Source organism: Trichosurus vulpecula, chromosome 3, assembly GCF_011100635.1.
Source record: "Trichosurus vulpecula isolate mTriVul1 chromosome 3, mTriVul1.pri, whole genome shotgun sequence".
Lineage (NCBI taxonomy): Eukaryota > Metazoa > Chordata > Mammalia > Diprotodontia > Phalangeridae > Trichosurus > Trichosurus vulpecula.
In genome coordinates, this window is record NC_050575.1 from 167,516,770 (window position 1) to 167,542,239 (window position 25,470).

Below are 25,470 nucleotides of genomic sequence, written 5' to 3' on the forward strand. Positions count from 1 at the left end.
CACAACACGCTCACCTGCCAATACCAGCTTGTTAAGACCTGTCAGCAGACTTGACCATTGATCAGTTATAACTTGCACTCTGTGTGTTTATTTAGAAAATAATGTAATAATTATGACTTTAACTCTGTTACACAACAGATGAAATATACATGAAAGGTTTTTCAAATTTTTCTTCTCTTCTTTCCTTATGCATCTACCACCCCCTTATTTTCATTCAAGGCCCCCCAATTGCACAGAAGGCTACTATCATCCCCCTGGTTCATTCCAGTACCCACCAAGGGGTACTATTGTCCATTTGGGAACCTATGCCTAGAGGTGCCCTGACAGTTCAGACTCCTAAAACTTTGACTCAATGGTAGGTCTTAGGCTTTAGAGACTTCTTCTTTCCATTCCTTTCACTACACAGGGCTTAAAGGAAAACCAAGTCCCCTGGAATGGCTGGGAAAGAGTAGACCAATTCACACAAAGGTGGAAGCCAGTGATAACCCCCTTACAACTTCAGTATAGCTCCATACTACTACATACAACATTGTACTACTACCAACATTGATTATTTAATCAATCAATAAACATTTATTAAGGCCTACTATATACCAGGCACTGTGATAAGCACTGAGGATATAAAATGAGGCAAAAGACAGTCCCTGCCCTCAAGGAGCTTACAATCTAATGGAGGAAATAGTATATAAACAAATATATACAAAGCAAGCTACATACAGGATAATATGAAAAGTAGGGGCAGGAATGGTGATATTTTTTTTTCTCTAGCTTTGACATTTGAATACTATTGTATTTCTTCCTTTCTTTTTTCTTTTTAAGCAAAATTTTCCAGCATTATTGCTTACAAACAAAAATACTTTCAGATTTTATTCATTGTGTGTTTCTGCAATTTACCCTTTTTCCCCATGAGTTTTGAGTTGGATTAAGCTCAAGTTTTGTTGTTATTTTTGGGAAGAATTATTGTTTGTTTATTTTGTAATTTTGGTGCCCAATTTTTAAAAAATATGCTTTTGTTCTTTTGTCACTTAAGTTGTATAGACTCTTTCAAATCCTATTACTATTTTTAGCTTGTTTTTGTTTTGACTTTCTTTTTGCCTTGCATTTTGTCTTCTAGTTTCTTATGAACAATTTTGCTACTTTGCGAAATTTGCTGCACTTTTGTTGAATATTTGTATGAGAATGTAATTGAGTACAAAAGAGATAAAAAACAAAAAAGAAAAGGACCTATGTACACAGAAATATTTATAGTGCTCTTTTCTGGGGACAAAGAATTAGAAATTGATGGTTGCCTATCAATTGGGGAATGGCTAAGCAAATTGTGCTATGTGATTATGATGGAATACTATTGTGCTATAAGAAATAATGAAGAAGATGCTCTCAGAAAAACCTGGAAAGACTTGCATGGGTTGATGGCAAAGTGAAATGTACTATGGACAAAGTAACAGCAATATTGTAAGATGATCAGCTGTGAATGACTTAGCTATTCTCAGTTATACAACGATCCAAGACAATTCTGAAGGACTTATGACGAAAAATGCTCTCCATCCCCAGAGAAAAAACTGATGGTGTCTGAATGCAGATTGACACATACTTTTTTTTTTGCTCTCTTTAGTTTTCTTAAGGGTTTTTTGTCTATGTTTTCTTTCATGACATGACTATTATGGATATGCTTTCCATGACTGCACATGTATAACCTATATCAAATTGCTTACCTTCTCAATGGGGGGCGGGGAGAGGGCAGGGAGGAAGGGAGAGAATTTGGAACTTAAAGTTTTAAAAACTAATGTTAAAAATTTTTTTTTACATGTAACTGGGAAAAAACAAAATACTAAACAAAAAAAAAGAATGGAATTCAATGATGCTGCTGATGTCATTAAGTGTAATTTAGTTTCCTGTGTGGCTGCAGACATTGCTATTAATTTGAATACTTGCTTTAATGCTGTATGTCATTTGCTTAGAGGATCTCTTTATTATGTCATTGTGGTATAATAGTTTGTATCTAGTTTGCTTACATATTGTGGTATGTATAATATTGCTTTCAGGGATGATGTATTTGACCTTAATGAGGTCCAAGTTGCTTCAAAAGTTTTGTAATTTTTATATCTAGAAATTCATAAGGATCTCTTGATATTAGAATTGAACACAAAGAATAAAAATAAAACTACTAGAAGAAAATTGAAAAGAAAGGTCAAAGATTTGGAAGACTGCAAATAATTTAGAGAAAATCAGGGCAGCTAGGTGGTGCAGTGAGTAGAGCACCAGCCCTGGAGTCAGGAGGACCTGAGTTCAAATTTGACCTCAGACCCTTGACACATGTACTAGCTGTATGATCTTGGACAAGTCACTTAACCCCAACTGCCTGCCAAAAAACAGACAAAAAAATAATTTAGAGAAAATTAAATTGATTGTGATCCCATTTTGTAATCGATTCTATTCTGTATTATAAAATTTCCTAAGCCAGGTTTCTTTGTTTCTGAGTTAAATTCAGAAGTTTAGCTTTCTTCTCTAAGCTAAGTTGTCCATAAATCATCTTAATTCAAAAAATTACCTCTACATATCTTACTACCCATGCACAATTAAAGGAGATCTGTTATCTGGCTAACAAGCCTTGTAAGATGCAGGTGGGCATCAGGAAGTATGTTATCTCTGTAATGCTGGCTGTCCTTCAAGAAAGTCTGGAATAGGGGTGGGGAACCTATGGCTTTGAGGCCACATGTGGCCTTCTAGGTCCTTGGGTGCACCCTTTTGACTGAGTCCAAGTTTTACAGAATAAAGCCTTTTATTAAGGGGATTTGTTCTGTGAAGTTTGGGTTCAGTCAAAGGGCCGCACTTGAGGACCTACAGGGCCACATGTGGCCTCAAGACCACAGGTTCCCAATCCCTGATCTGGACTATTGTCGCTATGACTCTAACCAACCATGCAGGTAGACACCACTAATGGACTTTCCACAACAACAAGATGGAAGGAGGAACTGCTGCTAATTTTGCATTCCTGGCTTCCATACAACCATATCATTTTCCATCATCTATATGCTTTATACTTCTTACTCTTTGTTCCCTTGGACTTCTCAGAACTATAAGAAGGCTAGTAAGCCTTACCTCATGGTCTTTTGGCTGACTGAGGGGACAAGGGAAACATTTTATTGGTAATTGCTAACCTTACCAATAAATTGAATATGCTCAGAACTTTGTGCCTCAGTTTACCTTATTTTGACCACAATAATATCAAGGTTAGAGCTGGGGAAAACAAACACTTAGCTAGTACTCAGTGATAGAGAGAGGTGAATGGCCTGAAATAGAAAAAAGATCAGATCACACTGAGCGCACAGTGACTTGATATCCCACAAAATGAGAATATAATTGGGTAGCCAAGAACTTTGACAGAATGCACCAGATTTTGAAGAGCTGACAAGAGTCAGGGCAATCTCTAGAGCTGCTGAGAAGGATTCTCACTGGGAAGTCCCATTGGCAAACAGCTTGAGAACATGTTCCAGTGTATATGGGGGAAAAGCAAGATACTAGAGATGCAGGGTCAAGAGAAGAAGGCTTCTGGAAACCTCATGAAGGAAGAAATCCCAAACAAAACCCCTCCAATGGGAAAGGTCATCAGGTCAAGGGAATGGAGACCAGGACAACCTGATAAGAAACATCACTATCAGGAGACAAACAGAAAAACAATACTTCTATAACAACTGTGGGGAAGATTGTCATGTGAGGGTTAGATGCCCTTGTAAGGAGGATGAAGCTTTGCTGCTGCAGAAGCAAAGGTCTTTAGGAATGGCATTGGGAGAAGGAAACAGGGCCAGAAAAGGTTACCCAGACTGCATAAGTACAGTAGTAAGCATGACCCAATCATCAACTCCTCAAGGGTTTATTCTATCTAGACTTCTGAGAGGTGCTGGTAAAGTGATGATCATATTCTACTGCTTCATTAAAGATTTTTTTGGGGGGGGGGAAGCAGGGGGAAGACAACCTTTTTTAGCCTGAAAAGGCTTAGACTTGGAAGAATGGGTAACAAAAAAATAGTCATATCTGGGATACGTACAGCAGAGTAATCCTGAAACTTTCTGCAGGTAGTTGTTATTGTCAACAGGACAAAGAAGAGACTGACAAAAGGGTTGGATTGGCTAGAGGAAAAAGGCCTGAGGCTTTCAAAAGGCAAATTCAAGCACTGCAGAGGCTCTGTTAAATATGTGATTCACGTAGTATATGGCTGCGGTAACAACAAAAGAGGCTGATGCTCCAGATACAACTTCATCTCAGAAGAACTCTGGCAAAAACAAATGATGGTATGATGCCAGAGTTCATTGTCAAATGACAGAAATTTGCTGAGAAGTCTTGGCATTCAAGGGCTGGACACACAAACGAGCAGATTCTTGGAAAGCTGCTCCATACCTAGACGTGGAGAATCTGAACAATTTGCCCATTAACAAATACCACCAGAGATGGATGGGGGCCCAGGAAAGACAATTCACCGCAACCACCTATTGCTCATAGGTGAATGGACTGCCTGATGAACAAGAGCTGTGACTACCAGCAAGAGACTTCCTGAAGATTGTGCAAAGACTCTCTGAACTGGGCAATGGCTCAAATTTTTTTTTTAAATTTTAGTTATTTATTTTTACAAGCATTTCTTATCTTTCTCTCCTACTTCTCTTCCCAACCTCTCACTGAACAATAAAAGGAAGGAAGGAGGGAAGGAAGGAAGGAAGGAAGGGAGGGAGGGAGGGAGGCAGGGAGAGAGGAAGGAAGGAAGGGAGAGGGAGAAGGAGAGGGAGAGGGAGAAGGAGAAGGAGAGAGAGAAGGAGAGGGAGTGAGAGAGAGGGAGGGGAGGAGAGAGAGAGAAAGTTCTCATAATAAATATGCATAGTCCAGCAAGACAAATTTTCAATTTGGTCATGTCCAAAAACGTATGTCTCTGTTCCCTGAGTCTATCACCTCTCTGCCAGGAGGTCAGTGGCATGCTTCAACTATGGACTCATGGCTTACTGTTGCATTGGACAGAGTCCTTGTTATTGCATAAATTGAGAAAGATGTTTCAATTAAAGAAAAAGTACACAGCAACTCAACAATTAGTTCTGATAGGTTGTTGTTGTTGTTGTTTTCCCTTCATGACATCAGGGATGAAATGCAAGTGAACTGGATTTAAGTCAGAGAGGGCTGTGCAAAGTCACCAGCCTCGCTTTCTCCTCTGGAGCCATCCGGGTGCCGTGGCCTGATATGGATCAGGATGACTAGAGATGCCCCAGGATGCAGTGGGGAACCTTGGCCTTTTCAAGATAAGGTCTTCTGACTGAACCCCTAGACAATGCCTTGCCTGCCTCGAATATCAGTTGTACTGACTCCAAAGACTCCAAAAACACTCACGCAGAGCATAGTGATGCTGCTGGCCAGTCCAGTGCTCCCTGTGCTCAAATTTAGAAGAGCAAGACTACAATTCTCAGGAGGACTTTGTTCAACCTGTACTAAAAGTGAGTTTGGGTATAGAGGAGATGATGAATGAGCAACTCTAACCCTAAATGCCTCTGACTCTTACCCTTAGGTGAGCTCAGAAAAAGCAGGATGTGCTCAAACATACTTCATGACCTCAGAGTCCAGCTCTAGGGAATCCTTGTTGTAGCTGCAGTTACCACCTTCACCCCCTACAGAGCTGCCTTCGATCTATGATTTACAGGGACCACGCTTTGCCTAATAAGCTAACCCTTCCTAAGGGAGAAGGAGGAGGAAGACAGAAGCCACAGACCTGGGAATGTGCACCAAAGTGGGCAGGAATACATGAGAGAAGTCACAGAGGATGTGACACACCAGGTGCAGCCCCAACAAGGGACAGTAGGAGCCCAGGAGGACGGAAACTTCAAAGCACAATCACCGTGGAAGCAGGAGCAGTTACAACAAGGAAATCAATATGGTTGGATTTCTGGGTTACAAGCAAATCCTAGTTTTGCCAAGTTTACTCAGAGGGACAGAAACAGGACTAGTGATTCCTCACTCCCCTGCTCCTTTTCTTCCTGCTTCTCCATGCTCCTATAATGTATTTCTTTAAAGTTTATTTCCTCTCACCTTGTCTTTTAAAGATGATTTTACAATACATATGATAGAAACAGAGACAGACAGAGAGGGAGAGACAGAGAGAAAGAGAATATGCCTAGAGAAAATGCAAAATAGATTTCACAATTGTGATCTATATTCACCTGGACAGTTTTGCTGGATGGAGTCTCAGAATTGTAGAAATAAGAATGATTAATTCTATTTTACAGCTTCCCAGAGTAAACAGAGGAACTTGAATGCAGAGCTTTCCAGCAGATGTGTCATCAGATTTGGTTGAGGGAGGCTGTAACAACCTTGGCCCTTAGTCATTTTTCCTCCCATTGTTTATCCCCTTCTTAAGTGTCTTCCCCACTCCTCCCTGTCCACCCCACCCCTCCATGGTCATTTTCAAAGAAAAATAAATAATTTCCAGAAGGGAAGGGCCAAGGGAGTGGCTAGAGAAAAAGTCATTCTTGAGGAGAGGAGCCAAGGAAATGACTGGGAAGGAGTGGCGCCACCTCATCATCATCTACGTTCCTAGAACTAAAGACTGTGATGAAAATGTTCTTTGGGTATATAGACTTTCAGGATGGAATGAAATTTATTCCACCACTCAAGCTGACTCTGAAGAGTCACAAAGACTTTGAAACCAGATACTGTTAACCACCAATATTCTGCTAAAGGACAAACTCACTGTGTAAGAGAAAGAGCCAGATGAGTGTACTAGGAACCTTTCCCCCGCCAAAGAAGTAGGTTGGTTACTCCAGAGTGATGACGTAACTCTTCACGATAGTGTCTATTACTTCTGGAACATAAAGTCTATACATTAAGTTCTTATAAGTACCTTTCTGGAGGGAAGTGCAAAAGGCTTAACTGGGACAACAGCATCTAGTGGAACCTAGGTTCTTTTTATAGTGTGGTATTGGGAAGTCTATGGGATGTGGGGAAGAGTAATCCTTGAGGGAATATAGTCTATGCTTACATAATAGGTGCTCTGAGAATATGGTTCCATACTTGGTATGGAACAGACGTCAGTGGCCTCTGATTGGAGGACTACAGGGTGGAGTGCCAAACTCCTTCCAATGCCTTCCTTTATAGAGGGTAGAAACTGGACGTTCTCAACTCTCCCCACTCTGTATCTGCTGCTTGGTCTGATTTCAACTCCAGTGCACAAGATATCCCTTGGTATCCTACCCCCACCCTGCTTTCCTGCCTCTTTTTGAGTCTTATACACCCCATTAGACTGTAAGCTCCTTGAGGGCAGGGTCTCTCTTTCTTTTTCTTAATTTGTATGCCTAGCACTTAGCATCATGCATTGGCTCCTCTCCTCAAGTGTGACTTTCTCTCTAGCCACTCCCTTGACCCTTGTCTTCTGGAAGATATTTATTTTTCTTTCAAAATGACCATGGAGGGGTGGTGTGGGCAGGGAGGAAGGGGGTAAATAGCCCAAGGTCATCACTTAGCACCATTAAGCACAGTAGGTGCTTAATATACATCTACTGGATTGGATTGGCAATCAACTGTCTCACCTTCTCCATGGTATCGTTGACTTAAGTACTCTTCAGAAGTAGAAGCGGCCAGAATGAAAGCTGATGGATCTAGGCTGTTGGGATGGGGAACCTGCGGCCTCAAGGCCACAAGTGCCCCTCTAGGTCCTCAAGTGCAGCCCTTTGACTGAATCCAAACTTCACAGAACAAATGCCCTTAATAAAAGGATTTGTTCTGTAAAACTTGGACTCACTCAAAGGCTTTACAGCTTCCCAGAGTAAACAGAGAAACTTAAATGCAGAGCTTTCCAGCAGATGTGTCATCTAGGTCCAGGACCTAGAAGATCACATGTGGCCTCAAGGCTTACTGACAGGGTCCATAAGAAATGGTGAACCATTCAGAATCGCCCACGGGAGAAAGTTAGAGAACTGGATCCTAAGCTTGGTTGGGATTTCCTGTAGGGACTTTGAAGGACTAGAGAATGGGGCATATCACAATATGGAGAATTCAGTTGTTCTAGGAAACATCCAGTATTTACCTGTTCTACAATTTAAAAAGCAAGGGTCAATTGAGCTTAGCTTGCACTTTTGTTAACCTAATCACAGAAAGTTGTGTATCTTGTGTTTGCCTCTGGGAAGACTGACTTTTTTCAAGTATATGCCCACATTACTGTACTATTCACCTGGCAGAATAAAAAAAAAATCCTAAACTGATCAAAGTAGGCAATTAGGTGACTTAGTGGATACAGCACTGAGCCTGGCCACAGACACTTCACTAGCTGTGCAACCCTGGGCAAGTCACTTGATCTCAGTTTGCCTTGTTATTTGTCTTTCATTTCAAAGAGGACAACTATGTCATGGGGTGATGTCTTGATTTGTGAATTGAATATAAGAGAGGCAGAGTCGCACAAAGTCATCATCTCTTCCGGTGTCGCTGAAGTCCAGTAGCAACACAAAAGTAAGGACAACTGTTGATGGCTCGGGATGCAGTGGATGACCTTGACATCTTTGATATCTGAACAAGCTCTAAGCACCCTGATGGAGTGCTTGGGTGCTTGTGCTTGGACCCCAATTCCAAGATCACGTTTCTCCCTAACTTCAAAACACTATGCCTGACAGTTTTCTCCCCAGTCCAAAGATACTATGCCTAGCAATAACTCATGAGTGGGCCCCGGTAAGACAAACTACCTTTCCCCGCAATTATTCATAAGCAGGTCTCCAGTAAAACAAACTATCTTTCCCCATCACAAGAACAAGCTGACCTCTGAAGAAAATCTCTTGCATAAACAGGACTATTGCATAACCACAGAATTATTATGTATTGATTCCCAAAGTTATCATGTTCAATCCAGATGTCAAGCTATAGACATCAACTCTCAAAGATATCTTGCTACAAATGTAACAGACCAAAAGTACACCCCTGAGAAAACCTGTCCCCTGGTTTCCAGTAGTGAATGACACCAGTGATCAAGGTTGTAAGTTATCACCTAATTAGCATATCAGCCAGATAATCCACTGCTTTTCCTATATAAACTTTGGCATCATTCCTGTTAAGTGGCAAGTTCCTTAAGAAATGCTACTTTCCTAAGGAGCTGTGCTCACTATATTGGCATTACAATAAACCCTTGCCACCTTGACTTATAGAATGCTTGAGTCCATGACCCTCCCCTGTACTTCAGTCCTTGGCGGGTCCCTCAATTCTCCACCCCCAACCTCATCAACTCCACAGCACCTGCTTCAGCCCCCTTTCATGACCTTGGAAACAAATTTTTCTCATCCGCCCATTCCACCAGAGACAGTCTTCACATGTTTGGGGTAAACATGTCCCCATCTCACCAAGAGGTTTGAGGGCTGTAGGTTACCCTCAACCTGGTTTAGCCTGTCTTAGCCTGATTTGGCCAAGATGGTTCATCGGGGTGTGGCCATTGCATGCCCTACAGCTTCTTGGAGCCACAGGTTGGGTGAAAGTAAACACCAAGAATGGATGAGCAGCCTTGAAAAGGGCTCAGGAAGCTCTCCTTTCAGAGGCTAATCTTCCCTGAATATCCACATCTGTCTGCCTTAATCCACTGGAGGCAGAAATGGCAAACCACTCCAGCTTCTCTGCCAAGAAAACTCCATAGTTGTGTTCCATGGGCCTCATGAAGAATTGGACTTGACTGAACAACAATAACCACAACAACGGGCAATCTTCCCCTACACACAATCCCTTCCCCTAATCTGCCCACCAGGTCCCTACAGCACTGGGCTGGCTGAGGTCCAGCCACATGGAAGATTTCAGGCTACATCTCTGTTCTGTGACTCAGGGACAGATGGGACTAGACCTGCTGCTTTCCTCTTCTGGCTTTTGCATTTGTCCCTCAGCCCACCTCTTTGTTGAGAGGTTTGCCTGAAAAGAATACAGTTGGGAAAGCAGCCCGCTGGCTCTGCCAGGTTTTGAGTGGATGGCGTCAGACTTGATGGTGTTTGTCAGAGTACACAGCCTGGGCAGAGCTTTGGTTCTGTCTTCATGGAGGGGGCTGGGAAGGCAGTAGAGAAGTAAAAGCAAGAGTGGAGAAGCAAGGAGGAAGAGGAGAAAGAAAGGGTGGGGAGAAGGAGAAATCCAGGAGAGAAGGGGGTGGGAGAGGGTTAGAAAGGAAGAGGTAGGAGAGAAGGAGGGAAAAGGGTGGAAGGGTGTCCATGTAACAGACAATTTTCTGAGCAAACAGTTTACACCTTATATTTTACAATAACTATGAAACAACAGAAACCCTCAGTCACAAATGTACATAAATTAGTTATTAATAAGTGAACAGTACAGTAATGCTGACCTATGCTTGAACAAGGTCAGTCTTCCTTGGGGAAAAGCAGATTCGGAGTCTTATCTAACACTATTCCTTCCTTTTGGGGTGTGCATGGATCTAGTGATCTGTGGACCTGGAGGCCGTGGAGGGGAAGAAGTTAGGAAACCGCTTTCCTTAGGCACAGGTGCAGAGAAATATACGCAAATAGCTTTCTCAGGGCACCTGAAGGTCAACTGGCCCCCTGCAGGAAAGCCCAAGTAAGGCAGGCTCCTCCTTCCCAGACAGAAACTGGAAAGGGAGACCTCAACCTTACTCAGAGCTGTTTGTGTGGATTTGTTCCCCACCCAGCATGAAGTTTGTTACTGGAGATTGGTGGCCAGGACTCTGGAGCACAGCCATGGGAAAAATCTGTAGCAAAGAGCATGAAATACCTGTTCTGCTAAGCATTCCATCTTCCAGGATTCATCATGAGGTTTACCTTGGACATGTATAGAATTCATACTTTTCATCTTCTCATTTCTGTCCTTCCCTTCTTCTCTCTGTTCCCTCCAGCTCCCTTCCCCATTGCCTCCTCTCTCTACCTTTCTCTATCTTCCTCCTTTTCACTCTCTTCCCTTCCCTGCCCCCTCCAATCTTCTCCTTCCCCCTCCACTCTTCTCCCTCCTCCTCTCTACCTACCCTCTCTTCCTTTCCAATCCTCCCCCTCCCTCTGTTTGCTGGCTTTCTCCCCCCCCCTTTTCTTTCTCCTCTTCTTCCTCCTTGCTTCTCCCCTCTTGCTCTTACTTCTCCACTGCCTTCCTGGTTCCCTCCATGAACACAGAACCAAGGTTCTGCCCAGGCGGACCATAAAGTCTGCAGCCACCCACTCAAAACCTGGCAGAGAAGGGGAAGGATGTGGACAGCAAGTATTTTCTTTTCAGACAAAATCTCTCAGAAGGGGAGCAGGCTGAAGGACAGATGCGAAGGTCAGAAGAGGAAAACAGCAGGTTGGGTCCCATCTATCCTGGAGTCACAGGACAGAAATGGAGACAAAACGAGAGGGAAGAGGACAGAGGGCTGCCAAGAGTACATCCTCCCTCTAAGGGTACAGACGCAACCAAATCGAGGTGACAGGACACCCGGGCTTAGTGGGGTTCCCAGACTGAGGTAAGCGTCCAACCCCCAGGCTCTCTCCCTCTGACTTTAGCAGCGGTCAGTCAGGCTTACCCAGGAGCTCAGAGCTGTTCCTTTACCTCCAACGAAATTCTGCCGGTGGGTAGACTGGATGCCAGGCTCAAACTGCAGGGCTCTGACAGAGTCCTTACCTTACCCACTCTAAAATGAGGAGGTGGGTCAGATGATCCCTAACGTTCTCTCTAGATCTGCCACTCTGATGCATGCCATCATCTCAAAAGGCCAGCTTCCTAAAACTTAGGGAATACTTTCCTACTCTCCTTTGAGAGACGACTGCCTTTCCCCCAGCCCTCCATCATAAAGGTCCCAATTAAACCCAGAGCCTGACACCTTGGGTGCTCCACATCCTGGCTGAATTGGGCAATAGAGGAAGACCCTGCACCATTGGGACAACCCAGCCCTGCCCAGCTCACCTTTAAGAGCTCCCAATCCCAGCATATTCCAGACCTTTGGAGAGCTGAAGGAGAAGAGACTAGGGTTTATCCTAAGATGTCTCTGCTTTAGCAGCTGAGGGCCAGTGGCTTAGATCACTCTAGGCACTGAAGTTGCAAAGAAAGGACGGCCTGCCTACGAGAACACCTTTGCCTTATATTCACCACCTGGCTGCCTGAGGAGATGCCTGACAGGTAGGTGGCAGGTTTGCTTCTGATTTGCCAAAGACAGAGTTAGCCAGCCCTCCAGAATCAATCTGGGAGCTAGGATACCTGGATTCTTTTTTCATTTCTGCTCTGGTGCTACTGAGGGAACCAGTCTTTCATCTCTCTGTGCTTGGTTTCTCCTCTTTGAAACACTTAAAATAAGGCCTTTTCACTTGCAAGAAAACAGCAGGATAAGCTGCTGGACAGAGACTCTGGAAGACTCTTGACAAGGAGTAGCTGTGTGACCAGGACCAAATTACTGGATTTTCTGACTCTCAATCTGTTCATTTATAATAGCCACAATACCTCTAGATTTTTGTGAGGCTCAAATGAAATCATGTATTTTGAAATCTAAGTAATGAGTGCTAAGTTTTTTCAAGGACCTCTGGCAAGTCCAGCCAGTGGAATCAGCCAGGACACTCTAAGTCATATCTAAGTCATCTCCTTATCACTGCTCTTCCAGGCCTAGTCCCAGATCATGGTCAGAACAGCACTTCTGAAGGCTCCAGGCATCTTTGCCTAGACCCTGGTTCACGTTCTTATCTCCCTTCCCCTCAGCATACAGCTTCAGGCTTTAAGCTTCCCTGCTTTGTCCCTAATCTCTGAGTTCAAGGGTATCTACTCACTGTACTCCCAGGCTAGGCTTTTCTATCTAGACCCCTTCCCTAGTACCCACAGGCCTCCAGTAGTCTCTGCAGATTTGGGCTTACTGTAGTTTCTTCTTGGATCTTTCGGCCATTTCTGTCTGGGGCTTTTTTTGGTTTCTTTGTTGGTGTTTCTCTAAATAATTATTTCTTTCTTATATTAATAACCAATTATTGAATTAGGACAAAGGGTTTTCTACTTTCTCATCCAGAAATCAACCCTTGTAGGATAATTCAGATAGCCTTTAAGGTGCAGGGCTAATAATGAGATGAAATCTGGGAAATTCAGATCTGATCAAAAGATAAAAGAAATTCTAAGTCTAGGTGAATTGGTCGATTCCAGCCTCTTGTGTTTTAGTCAGACAGGTCTGGGAAGAAGTGGATTCCCTCATTTGTTTAGATTATCCAAGATGGGGTGATACAGATTTAGATAAGTCTCTTTGACCAAGACTAAGTGATCAGAGTCATATACCCCAAACCCTCATTAGAATAGGCTTGTCTCTCATTATAATATTCATTCTCTCATTAATTGTTAACTAATCAGAATTGATTTCCACCCTAAGGAGTACCTACTCTTCCAAGGGCATATAAGCAGTCAGTGGATTCTTTGGCATTCAAGAGTATCACTGACCCCTTTTATTAATTATATGTTAGCATGATTAACAAAATGATTAATTACCCAGAAATAACATCTCTCAAACTTTTTAAACATCACAGTTTTTGGTGACCAGATGAAGAAACCAAGCTCTGCACTCCAGATTCTTAACATTGGGAAGGTGATGCCATGACTTGCAAGTGAATTGGATTTAAGTGAGGAGAGCTGTGCAAAGTCACCAGCAATCGCTTTGAGGATTTCAGTGATTTATGCTTAAAATGTCTAAAATGTTTTACCATTGTAAAAGCTGTTTTTATACATAATATTGGTAAATCAGTCTTTAACCAGCTTTAGTCTAAGAAATCTGGTTAGTCATGTCCACCCACCTTTCAGGATAATATATGGGAAGCTGTATTAAATCTAACACTATACAAATATTTAATATGACAAAAAAATTGGCTATTGTAATCTGTGACTATTACATAAGACCTTAAATGTTTCCTTGTACTATTCAAATTTAGAATTATTTAATTAACTCCCTCCTATGAAAGTTCTGAGGAAACTGGTCACACCTTGCCAGAAACCGCATAGGGCTATCGGCTCAGGCACAGACCCGTCTAGAATTTTATATTTTAGCCCAGGACACTTTAAGTTAACCTAATGGTAACAGGTGTGAATTCAAACTGTTTGTAAAATTTTATATGTATTTCTAAATGTATATATATAATACACATATACATATATGGATGTATGGATGCATATACATGTCTGTATATATATATTATATATATATATGAATTTATGGATAATAATATTTTTTCTTTTGAATTGTTAACAATAGCTGGGCTTTGGAGATATGTTACCATTAGTGATTATAAATCTGGATTTGATTTAAGCCAAAATCTGTCCTGAAGTAAATCAGAATATGATCTGAGTATGTTCTGTCAGAATAATTATGGCAAATCAGAACATAATATAAAAGGCATTTTCTATTTGGCATTAAGAAATTTATTATCTGTATGACCTCAAGCAAGTTACCTTATGTCTGTTTACCTCAGATTACGATTCTGTAAGGGGATAACATAGCACCCACCTCCCAGGGCTCTTGTGGAGATCACATGACTATACTGATGTTAACTGGTATTTTTATTATTATGTCATTATTTAGACATAATTGCTTTATACTTGATAACTTTATATGGGGTTTTTAGATGTGATCAGTATACAATGCCAATGGTGATGAGATGAATGACGTTCTGTGTAAGGTGATCTGGAGACGCATTCAACTGAACTGAGGCCACCTGATCAGTAATGGGTTTTGTTTCAAGTTATAGTACGTAATATTGTTTATGGTATTATTATGTTTCTAAATTTTCTTATATTTGGCAAACAATTGTATCAACTATGCTCTTGGGAAAAATGTCTGAAAACTGTTATTTATCAGCCCTGCTAATCACATGTTGTAATATTCTGAAGTACTGTAATTAAGAACTTATAAGCTTCCACGTTTGCTTATATTTAGGAGGAAGTTTCATCTAAAATTATCTGGCTATTATTTATGTAAATTAAGGGATTGTTAACTAAGTTCTTTGGAGGTTTACAGCAATTGGCCAGTGTTTTTCTAGGTGTTTTAGTGAACTAGCATATATTCACTATCTATGTGGGATTCCAGGATGTAATTATTTTCTTGATTTCTAGTAATATATTTCACACCAGGATGAGTATATATTCTAGGAAAATACAAAAGGAAGAAAAGGATATTGAATACATTTTTAAAGGCATGGTAAACTTTTTTATTGTGATAAGGCTAATTTAATTGGATACATTTTTGGCATTGCTCGCTTCACTTAGAAAAACTGAATCTCTTCCTTTTTACTAGAGGGGGTGGTAATTAGAAATTTGTGGAGAAAATGATACTTTGGGGACTTATTCATGATATCTAAAACATTTTATACCAACTTAGTTTTGATAAATTCCAACTTTAAGGATTTATTTTTGCTTTAAAGTTCAATAAAAGACATATGCAAGTTTGGAGGTTTCCAACTAATTTACTTCATTAGGTTCTAATGACTATGTAATGGAAAATTTTAAGCTGTTTTTAAGAAGGAAAAATATTTTAGGAAAGAATGTTTAAGTAAAAAAATATTTTGTGTAAATGTTTAGGTAAAAAACTTTTGTGTGATTTTTAGAAGGCCTGATAAATTATATTTGTAAGCTAGTTTATAGGAGTCAGGATTAAAACCAAGAATAGATATTTAATGAAATAGAGAACTTTAAAGCATTCCTGATGAGAAGTTCAGAGCTGAATAGAAAATTTGACTTATAAATAACAAGACTCAAGAGAAGCATAAAAAGATAAACAGGAAAGAGAAATCATAAGGAATTTAATAAGGTTAAGCTGTTTATATTCCCAAATAGGAAGATGATATACTTAACCCCTAAGAACTTTATTATTATTAGGGCAGTTAGAAGAAGTGAACATAGAGGGGGCACAGCTGTGAGTTGACTGTGTTGGGATGATTTTTTTAAAAAAGAATGGAAGTGTGCGAAAGAGGGATGCACTGGAAGAAGGGAGAAGAGAAAAGAAGAATGTGGAAAATCATCTGTTATAAAAGAAGTGTGCAACGAAGAGTATTTACGTTGGAGAGTGAAAGCGGTGGGTGCAGGCAACACTTAAATTTCACTCTGAACTGGTTCAAAGAGGGAAGAATACACACATACACACACAGAGGCTCAACTGGGTCTGGAAATCTAGAGAAATAGGAGGGGAAGGAACTAACAGAAAGGGGTGGGTGATAAGAGGGAGGGCAGATTAAGGGAGGTAGTGGTCAGAAGATTTTGGGGAAAGACAAGAGAAAGAAGTAGAAAGAGGAGGAGTAGAAAGAAAAGGAGGAGGAGGAGAAGAATTCTGCATTTTAAGGAGTAATTCTCTTCAGTAGATTTTTGGGCCTCTTCCAGGAATTGGGCCTGAGACCCAATTCACATTTTTCTTTGAGGCTTTGAATGTAGCAGTTTCGACTTTGCTCTCTTCTTAGTGTGTGTTTTGATTTTCCCTGTCATCACAGTAACTTTCCATGGTCAGGCTATTTTACTGTTGTTTGTTCATTTTCCCAGTCTATTTCTTGACTTTTATGTTAAAGTTGGGCTCTGTTCCTGGGGTGGCGAGGGTACTGTCCCAAGCTTCAGGGTTTTTTTGTACAGCTGTTTTCAGTGCTAGTTCTGGGGGTCTGTAAGTTTTCAGTTTTTCCCAGATGGTATAATCTAAGGAGAGCTGTGTTTACTACTCTTCTGGTCTGTGAGCAACCACAAGCACTCTTTTACACTCTGGAACTGTGACTAGAATCCTAATTCCCCTGTGGCCACAAGTTCTGATGTGCTAGGGCTCCTCCTTACCCTAAGACTACAATCCAGATCAGTGTACGGGCAATGCAGCAGAGTCCTGCACCCACTGCCAGCAAAGGGACCCTGTAATTTCCTTCTGACCAGTTATCCAACCCCCTCATCATCTGTGGGCTGAAAACTCCTGCTATTGCCAATATAGCTGTCCCCAAGGCCTGCTTCTACCTTGCACCAGGCTTGGCACGCTGCTGGCCATCTTGCACAAAGGTGTAGAGCCTTGCGGCTGGCTTGCCAAGGCTCAGCCTGCTGCTGTCTTGCCAGGGTGAGAATCCAAGAGAACCCAAGAGAATCAACTAAAAAATGAGTTGAAATAATTTAGCTTTAGCAAAGTTGTAGGATACAAAATAAATCACACAGAGAATCACCATTTTTACATATTACCAACAAAACTCAAAAGGAAGAGAAAGAGGAATTCCATTTAAAATAACTATAGACAGTATAAAATACTTAAGAGCCTACCTGCCAAGTCACATGCAGGAACTATATGAACACAATTACGACACACTCCTCATGCACATAAAGACATCTAAATGACTGGAGAAATGTTAATTGCTCATAAGTAAGCTAAGTCAATATAGTAAAAATGGTAATACTACCTAAATTAATTTACTTTTTCAATGCTATACCAATCAAACTACAAAAGATTTTTTTTTAACAGAGCTAGGGAAAAAACAATAACAAAACTCATCAGGAGGAACAAAAAGTCAAGAACAGCAAGGAAATCAATGAAAAAAAGTGAAGAAAGGTGACCTAGCAGATCTCACATTATACCGTAAAGTGGTAATCATCAAAATAATATGGTACTGGATAAGAAATAGAGTGCCTGATCAATGGAAGAGATCAATATGGCACAGGATAAGAAACAGAGTGGTTGATCAACACTATACAGGGAATTAAATGATCACAGTAGCCTAGTATTTGGTAAACCCAAAGATCCAAGTTATTGGGAAAAGAACTCACTATTCAACAAAAACTGAAAAGTAGTGGGGCATAAACTAGGCCAGGGGTGGGGAACCTGTGGCCTCGAGGCCACATGTGGCCTTCTAGGTCCTTGGGTGTGGCTTTTTGACTGAGTCCAAGTTTTACAGAACAAATCCTTTTATTAAGGAGATTTGCTTTGTGAAGTTTGGATTTAATCAAAAGGCCACACTTGAGGACCTAGAGGGCCACGTATGGTCTTAAGGCCACAGGTTCCTTACTCTGACACTAGACATAGACCAACATCTCACATTGCCTACTAACAAAAGTTCAAAATGGGAACATGATTTAGACATAAAGGGTGTATCATGAGCAAATTAATGAAACACAGAGAAAATTACCTGTCAGATCTATGGATAAGGGAAGAGTTCACAATCATGCAAGAAATATAGAGGATTATGGGAGATGAAACAGATAATTTTGATTACATTAAATTAAATAGTTTTTGCTCAAATAAAACCAATGCAGCCAAAATTAGAAGGAAAGCAGCAAACTGATAGAAAAATTTTACAGCAAGTTTCTCTGATAAAGACCTCATTTCTCAAATATATAGGGAACTGAGCCAAATTTATAAGACTAAGAGCCATTCCTCAAATTGTAAATGGTCAAAGGAGATGACCGGGCAATTTTGAGAGGACGAAATCAAAGTTATCAAAAGTCATATGAAAAAATGCTCTAAATCACTAGTAATTAGAGAAATGCAAATTACAGTTCTGAGGTAGCACCTCATACCCATCAGATTGGCTAACATGACAGAAAAGAAAATTAACACATGCTGGAGGGGATGTGGAAAAATAGGAACACTAAAGCATTGTTGGTGGAGTGGTGAAGTGATCCAACCATTCTGGAGAACAATTTGGAACTATACCTAAAGGGCTATAAAACTGTGCACGTATCTTTTGACCCTGCAATACCACTACTAGTTCTGAATCACAAAAAGACTAAAGAAAAGGAGGAAAGACCTCTTTGAAAAAAAAAATATTTATGGTAGCTCTTTTTGCAGTGGCAAAGAACTGGAAATGAAGGTAATGCCCATCAGTTGTGGAATGGCTGAACAAGTTGTACAGGATCACAATGGAATGCTACTGTGTATAAGAAATGATGAAGATAGTGGAGCGGGAACAGACCTTGGCAGACTGAGTCACTGGTAGCAGTGGCAATTCCCAAACCTCTCAGCACAGGATGGGGGTCTGTTGGAGATGGGTAAGAGAGAAGCGCATAGCCTGTGGCAGCAGCAGCAGCCACTCAAGTCACCTACTTGAACTTCTGGGAGCCAAGATGGTGGAGTAAATCGTAGGTGCTCTCATTGCCCCTTGTCGACCTTGAAAAATCCAGAGAATATTGACCCAGGAAAAACCCTGGAATCGTGGAGCCAGCGGAACAGGTATGGAAGTCTTGTAACTCAGGAAGCTAGCGAGATCGACAGGAAGGGCCCCTCTTGCTGTGGCTGAAACAAACTAGGACAGGGCAGGAGGCGTCCCAGCAAGCCCCACCTCAGTGGACCAGCAGGAGATCTGAGCCCCAGGGGGGTGGAGTCAGCAAGCACCGATATCAGGACCCCAGAGGTGACTTCATACAGCCAGGGGAATCAGCAGACAGGAGCACAGACAGGCATCTACCAGCGGCTGAGCCTACCTGTGCTCTAGCGCAGTCCTAGGGGAGAAGACCTCCAGGGACCAGACTACCCCTCCCCCATGCCTCACACCAGGACTTTCAGGGTAATCCCAGGAAAATGCAGAAAGACCTCACCTGGCCTCAGCACACACCAGCCAGCTCCAGTTCAGCACCAGGTAAACTACAGCATTATATAGCTTCTAGCTGACAGAACCAGAGGCCACAGCACAGAGTCAGTAACCAGGCCACCTAGTTTCCAGCACAAGAGTGGGACAGAGCCCCCTGTGCCCCAGAAGCAGAGATCCACTTTAAAAGCCAGGAAAAGGGCAATCACAATGAACAAGAAGCAAATTAGAAAAGCAAAAACCATTTATTCTTACTATGGGGACAGAGAAGATCAAAATATGAATTCAGCAGAGGACAGCATTGACACTATACCCACATCTGAAACCTCAAAAGGGAATATGAACTGGTCTCAAGCCCAAAAAGCATTCTTGGAATAGCTCAAAAAGGAATTTAAAAGCCAAATTAGAGAGGATGTAGAAAAAAAATTTTAAATACAATGGACAAAATGGAAAAAAATTCACTGTAGAGAACAATTCCTTAAAAAGTAAAATTGGCTAAATGGATAAGGATGTACAAAACCTAACCGGAGAAAATAACTCCTTAAAAGTAAAATTGGCCAAATGGAAAAGGAGGTACAAAAGTTAACTGAAGAGAACAAATCATTAAAAATTAGAATTGGGCAAATAGAAACTAATGACTCTATGAGGCACCAAGAATCAGTCAAACAAAATCTAAAGAATGAAAAAATAGAAGAAAACATAAAATATCTGGAAATATATCTGGAAATAAAATATCTGGAAAATAGCTCCAGAAGAGATAATCTAAGAATTATTGGTCTACCAGAAAGCCATGATAAAAAAAAGCCTGAGCAGTATCTTACAAGAAATCAAGGAAAACTGCCCCAAGGTCCTAGAACCAGAGGGTAAAATAGTCATCAAAAGAATCCACTGATCACCCCCTGAAAGACGGGTGAAAACTCCAAGGAATATTGTAACCAAACTCCAGAAATATCAGGTCAAGGAGAAAATACTGCAAGCAGCTAGAAAGAAACAATTCAAATATTGCAGAACTACAGTCAGGATCACATAGGACCTTTCACCTTCTACATTAAAAGATCAGAGGGATCTTTTAATATGATGTTCCATAAGGCAAAGGAGCTTGAACTACAACCAAGGATCAACTACCCAGCACAATAGAGCATAATCTTTCAGGCAAGAAGATGGATATTTAATGAAATAAGGGACTTCCAGACCTTCCTGATGAAAAGGCTAGAACTCAATGGAAAATTTGATCTTCAAATACGAGACTCAAAAGAAGCAATGAAAAGGTAAACAGGAAGAAAAAAAGAAAAAACCTCTTGTTTTTCAATAAGGGCAAACTGTTTACATCCCCATATGGGAGAATGATACTTGTTAATCTTGAGAATTGTATATATATTATGACATTTAAAAGGTATATACATAGAGGGTCTGGGTATAAATTAACTGATGTGATAATAAAAAACCTAATTAAGGGGTGCAAAGGGATTGTAACGGGAGAAGAGGAAAGGAGGAGGCAGAAAAGGGTAAATTACATCACAAGAAAAGGCACAAAAACATATAGTAGAGGGAAAGAAGGGAGGGAGACGAACATTGTTTGAGCTTTACTCTCATTTGATTTGGCTCAAGGAGGGAATAACATACTCAGTTAAGTATAGAAATCTAACTTGCCCTACAGGCAGTAAGAGGGAAAAGGGGAAAGAAAAGAGAGGGGGTGGTTAGAAGGGAGGGAAGAAGTAGTAAAGGAAAAGGGAAAGAAAAGGGAGGGGGGCTGATAGAAGGGAGGGAAGATTGAGGGAGGTGGTGGTCAAAAGCAAAACTCTTGGGTCAGCTAGGTGGCTCAGTGAGTAGAGCACTGGCCCTGGAGTCAGGAGGACCTCAGACACTTGACACTTACTAGCTGTGTGACCTTGGGCAGGTCTCTTAACCCCAACTGCCCTGCCTTCCACCCTCCCCCCCCCAAAAAAAAGCAAAACCCTTTTGAGGAGGTGAAGGTAGAGGGGACAAATAAAAGCATAAGTGGGAAATAGGATGGAGAGAAAAACATAGATAGTAATCATAACTGTGAATGTGAATGGGATGAACTCTCCCATAAAACAGAGGTGTACAGCAGAACAGATTAAAAACCATTCCCACAATATGTTATTTGCAAGAAACACATTTGAAACAGAGGGATACACACAGGGTAAAGGTAAAAAGCTGGAGTAGAATATATAATGCTTCAGCTGAAGTAAAAAAAACAGGGGTTGCAATCCTAATCTCAGACAAAGCAAAAGCAAATAGATCTAATCAAAAGAGATAAGGAAGGAACTATATCCTGCTAAAAGGCACCATAGATAATGAAGTAATATCATTACGAAACATATATGCACCAAGTAGAATAGCATCCAAATTCTTAGAGGAGAATTTAAGGAAGTTATAGGAAGAAATAGACAGCAAAACTATATTAGTAGGGGACCTCAACCTCCGCTTCTCTGAACTTGATAAATCTAACCTCAAAACAAACAAGAAAGAAGTTAAGGAAGTGAATAGAATTTTAGAAAAGGTAGATATGATAGACCTCTGGAGAAAATAGAATGGGGATAGAACATAATATACCTTTTTCTCAGTAGTACATGGACATACACAAAAACTGATCATGTACTAGGGCATAAAAGCCTCACAATCCAGTGCAGAAAGGCAAAAATATTAAATGCATCCTTTTCAGATCATGATGCAACAAAAATTATATGTAGTAAAGGGCCATGGAAAGATAGACAAAAAATTAATTGGAAACTAAATAATCTCCTAAAGAATGAGTGAGTCAAACAACAAATCATAGAAACAGTCAACAACTTCATTCAAGAGAATGACAATAACGAGACAATATACCAAAATTTACGGGATTCAGCAAAAGCAGTTCTTAGGGGAAGTTATATCTCTAAATTCTTACATGAATAAAATAGAGAAAGAGATCAGTGAATTAGCCATCAATGAACTACCTAGGAAAAAATCTCCAGGGCCAGATGGATTTCCAAGTGAATTCTATCAAACATTTAAAGAACAATTAATTCCAATACTATATAGACTATTTGGGAAAATCGGTGAAGAAGGAGTCCTACCAAATTCTTTCTTTTAATGTTACAAATATGGTAGTGATACCTAAACCACGAAGATCCAAAACAGGAAAGAAAATTATAGACTAATTTCCCTAATGATCACAGATGCAAAAATTTTAAATAAAATATTAGCAAAAAAATTACAGCAACTTATTATGAGAATAATACACTTGGATCAAGTAGGATTTATACTGGGAATGCAGGGCTGGTTCAATATTAGGAAAACTATCAGCATACTTGATCATATCAACAACAAAACTAACAGAAACCATATGATTATCTCAATAGATGCAGAAAAATCTTTTGACAAAATACAACACCCATAGGAATAAATGGAGCCTTCCTTAAAATGCTAAGTAGCATCTACCTAAAACCATCAAGCATTATACGTAATGGGGATAAGCTAAGTATATTTCCAATAAGATCGGGGGTGAAACAAGGATGTCCATTATCACCACTGTTATTCAATTTGGCACTAGAAATGTTAGCTTTAGTAATAAGAGAAGAAAAAGAAATTGAAGGAATTAGAATAGGAAAAGAAGAAACTAAGTTATCACTCTGCAGAGGATATGATGATATACTTAGAGAATCAAGTAAAAAACTACTTGAAATAATAAACAACTTTAGCAAAGTTGCAGGATATAAAATAAATCCACACAAGTCCTTAGCATTTCCATATATTACTAACAAAGCCCAACAGCAAGAAACAGAAAGAGAAATTCCCTTTAAAGTTACTGTAGACATTATAAAATATTTAGGGGTCTACCTGCCAAAACAAACCCAGGGACTATATGGACACAATTACAAAACATTTTTCACATAAATAAAGTCAGATCTAAATAACTGGAAAAACATCAGTTGCTTGTGGGTAGGCCGAGCTAATACAATAAAAATGACAATTTAACCTAAATTAATTTACTTATTCAGTGACATGCCAAACTACCACAAATTATTTTATAGAGCTAGGAAAAATAATATGAAAATTCATCTGGAAGAACAAAGGTCCAGAATATCAAGGGAATTAATGAAAAGAAATGCTAGGGAAGGTACTTTGGCCTAGCCGTACCATATTTTAAATTGTATTATAAAGCAGAAATCATCAAAACCACTTGGTACTGGCTAAGAAATAGAGGGATAGCCCAGTGGAATAGGTTAGGTACACAAGACACAGTTGTCAATGATTATAGTAATCTACTGTTTGATAAACCCAAAGACCCCAGCTTCTGGGATAAAAACTCACTGTGTGACTAAAACTGCTGGGAAAACTGAAAAATAGTATGGCATAGACCAATGTCTGAAACTGTACACCAGAATAAAGTCCAAATGGATACACGATCTAGGTATAAAGGCTGATAGTATAAACAAATTAGGGGAGCAAGGAATAGTTTATCTGTCAGATTTATGGGGAATGGAGAAATTTATGAACAAACAAGAGATAGAGAATATTGTGAAATGAGATACTTCTAGGTCATTCAACAGTTAACAAAAGGAGATATGCCATAGTGGGAGAAGGAAATTCAAAAAGGATAGGCACTGAACACTAAGCTGCCCGTTGTAATCTACCAGCCAAGCATCTGAGGGCACTTGGAGCTCCTTATGACTGTTTTCTACTCAGTTAAACAGAAAAAAAATGTCAAAAGCTTGAGCCTTTAATCCTCCAGTGCCAACCAATGGTTGGTTTTAAGACCTTTTAAAGAAAAACTATCTGAATCTGCATTAGGGTAAATGTTAGGATTGGTCTTAATGATAACATTCTGTTACTTTATGTTCAATTTTGAGATAAAACGGAGCACTTGAAAGTCAGTGAACAGTTAATAAAAAGAGGTTTAATTTGCTTTTACACCTCAAGAGTACACAACAAAAATACAGAGGTGTTCAGCTTCTGGAGATTCTATCCCTCTAAAACTCCATGTAGAAATTCATCTGGTCAGCAGGGAAGGGTATTCAAATACCCACCAAGTCAGAGGAACCTCAGCTCCACATGGGTGGGACTCTTAATGCTTAAGGTGACCCAGAAGCTGTGTCAAGGGAGGTAGGGGCCAGTCAGGTCCTGGGGACAGCTTTGTTGCCTGTTAAGGAAAACTAATCCCTATTGTGGGATAAACTAAAACCAAAACATCACCAAAAAGTAAACAATGTAAACAGTTTCCTGAAGGAGTGACTGAATCAGGACGGATAAGTTCCAGATCTACTTGTCAACCTGGAAAAACTCAAACCAGTTAAGCGATCAGTAAATAAAATGAGGCATTTATTTAAGGCCGAAGAATTGTAATTCAAGACAACAAGCTGCCGTATTCAGACAGGGATGCTTGGGGAGAAAGGAGAGGAGGGGATTTTTATAGGGCATGGTCAAGGGAATGAGGAAGAGACATATAGTCTGGATACACAAAACAGCTGAAGTGCAGGAAGGGAGCGTTGAAGGTGTTGAGGGGTCACAAAAACAAGGTTGCAGAAATGGCCTTGCAATTAATCTCTGTTCAGGAACAGGGGTAGTTAGAAACTGCTCGGGTATTGGGCGGGGGGTAGGGGTGGGGAGAGTCTTCTTGGGAGTATTTAGAAACTGCTGGCCAGAGGAGGGCAAGGGCCCATGAAGTGGGTGACACCAATTCTTTACAATTCACAATAGGTTTCTCGATGTAAAAAGGTAGCTATAAACAGGATCATTAGCAAAGATGGTGATCCTTTCTGTATTCCCTGACTTCATCATAGGTCAGGGAGCTGTATTGGGGATCAAGATGGGCTCTTAGCACTTAATCAACCAAGCGCCCTTGAAGAGTTTGGCCTTTGTTTCCTTTGATTAATTCAGTGTCTTTGATTGAGTCTTATTAGTTGCTAGGCCCCAAGCCCAAACCCCTATCTGTTAGGTGCTAAGCCTATGTGCGTGTGAATTGGTGACTAAGGTAGAGCCCCAGGTGGGGCCAATGAAGGTA

General features: G+C 40.5%; 1 protein-coding gene across 1 annotated transcript in view; it reads right to left on the reverse strand.

Moving 5' to 3' along the window:
- ABO (ABO, alpha 1-3-N-acetylgalactosaminyltransferase and alpha 1-3-galactosyltransferase) overlaps positions 1-16,942 on the reverse strand; it is a 42,085-nt gene extending 25,143 nt beyond the window's left edge. The window contains exon 1 of the mRNA XM_036749868.1: positions 16,912-16,942. Coding sequence (XP_036605763.1) covers positions 16,912-16,942 — 31 coding nt within the window. The remainder of the gene's footprint in view (positions 1-16,911) is intronic.
- Between the last annotated feature and the right edge of the window lie 8,528 nt (positions 16,943-25,470).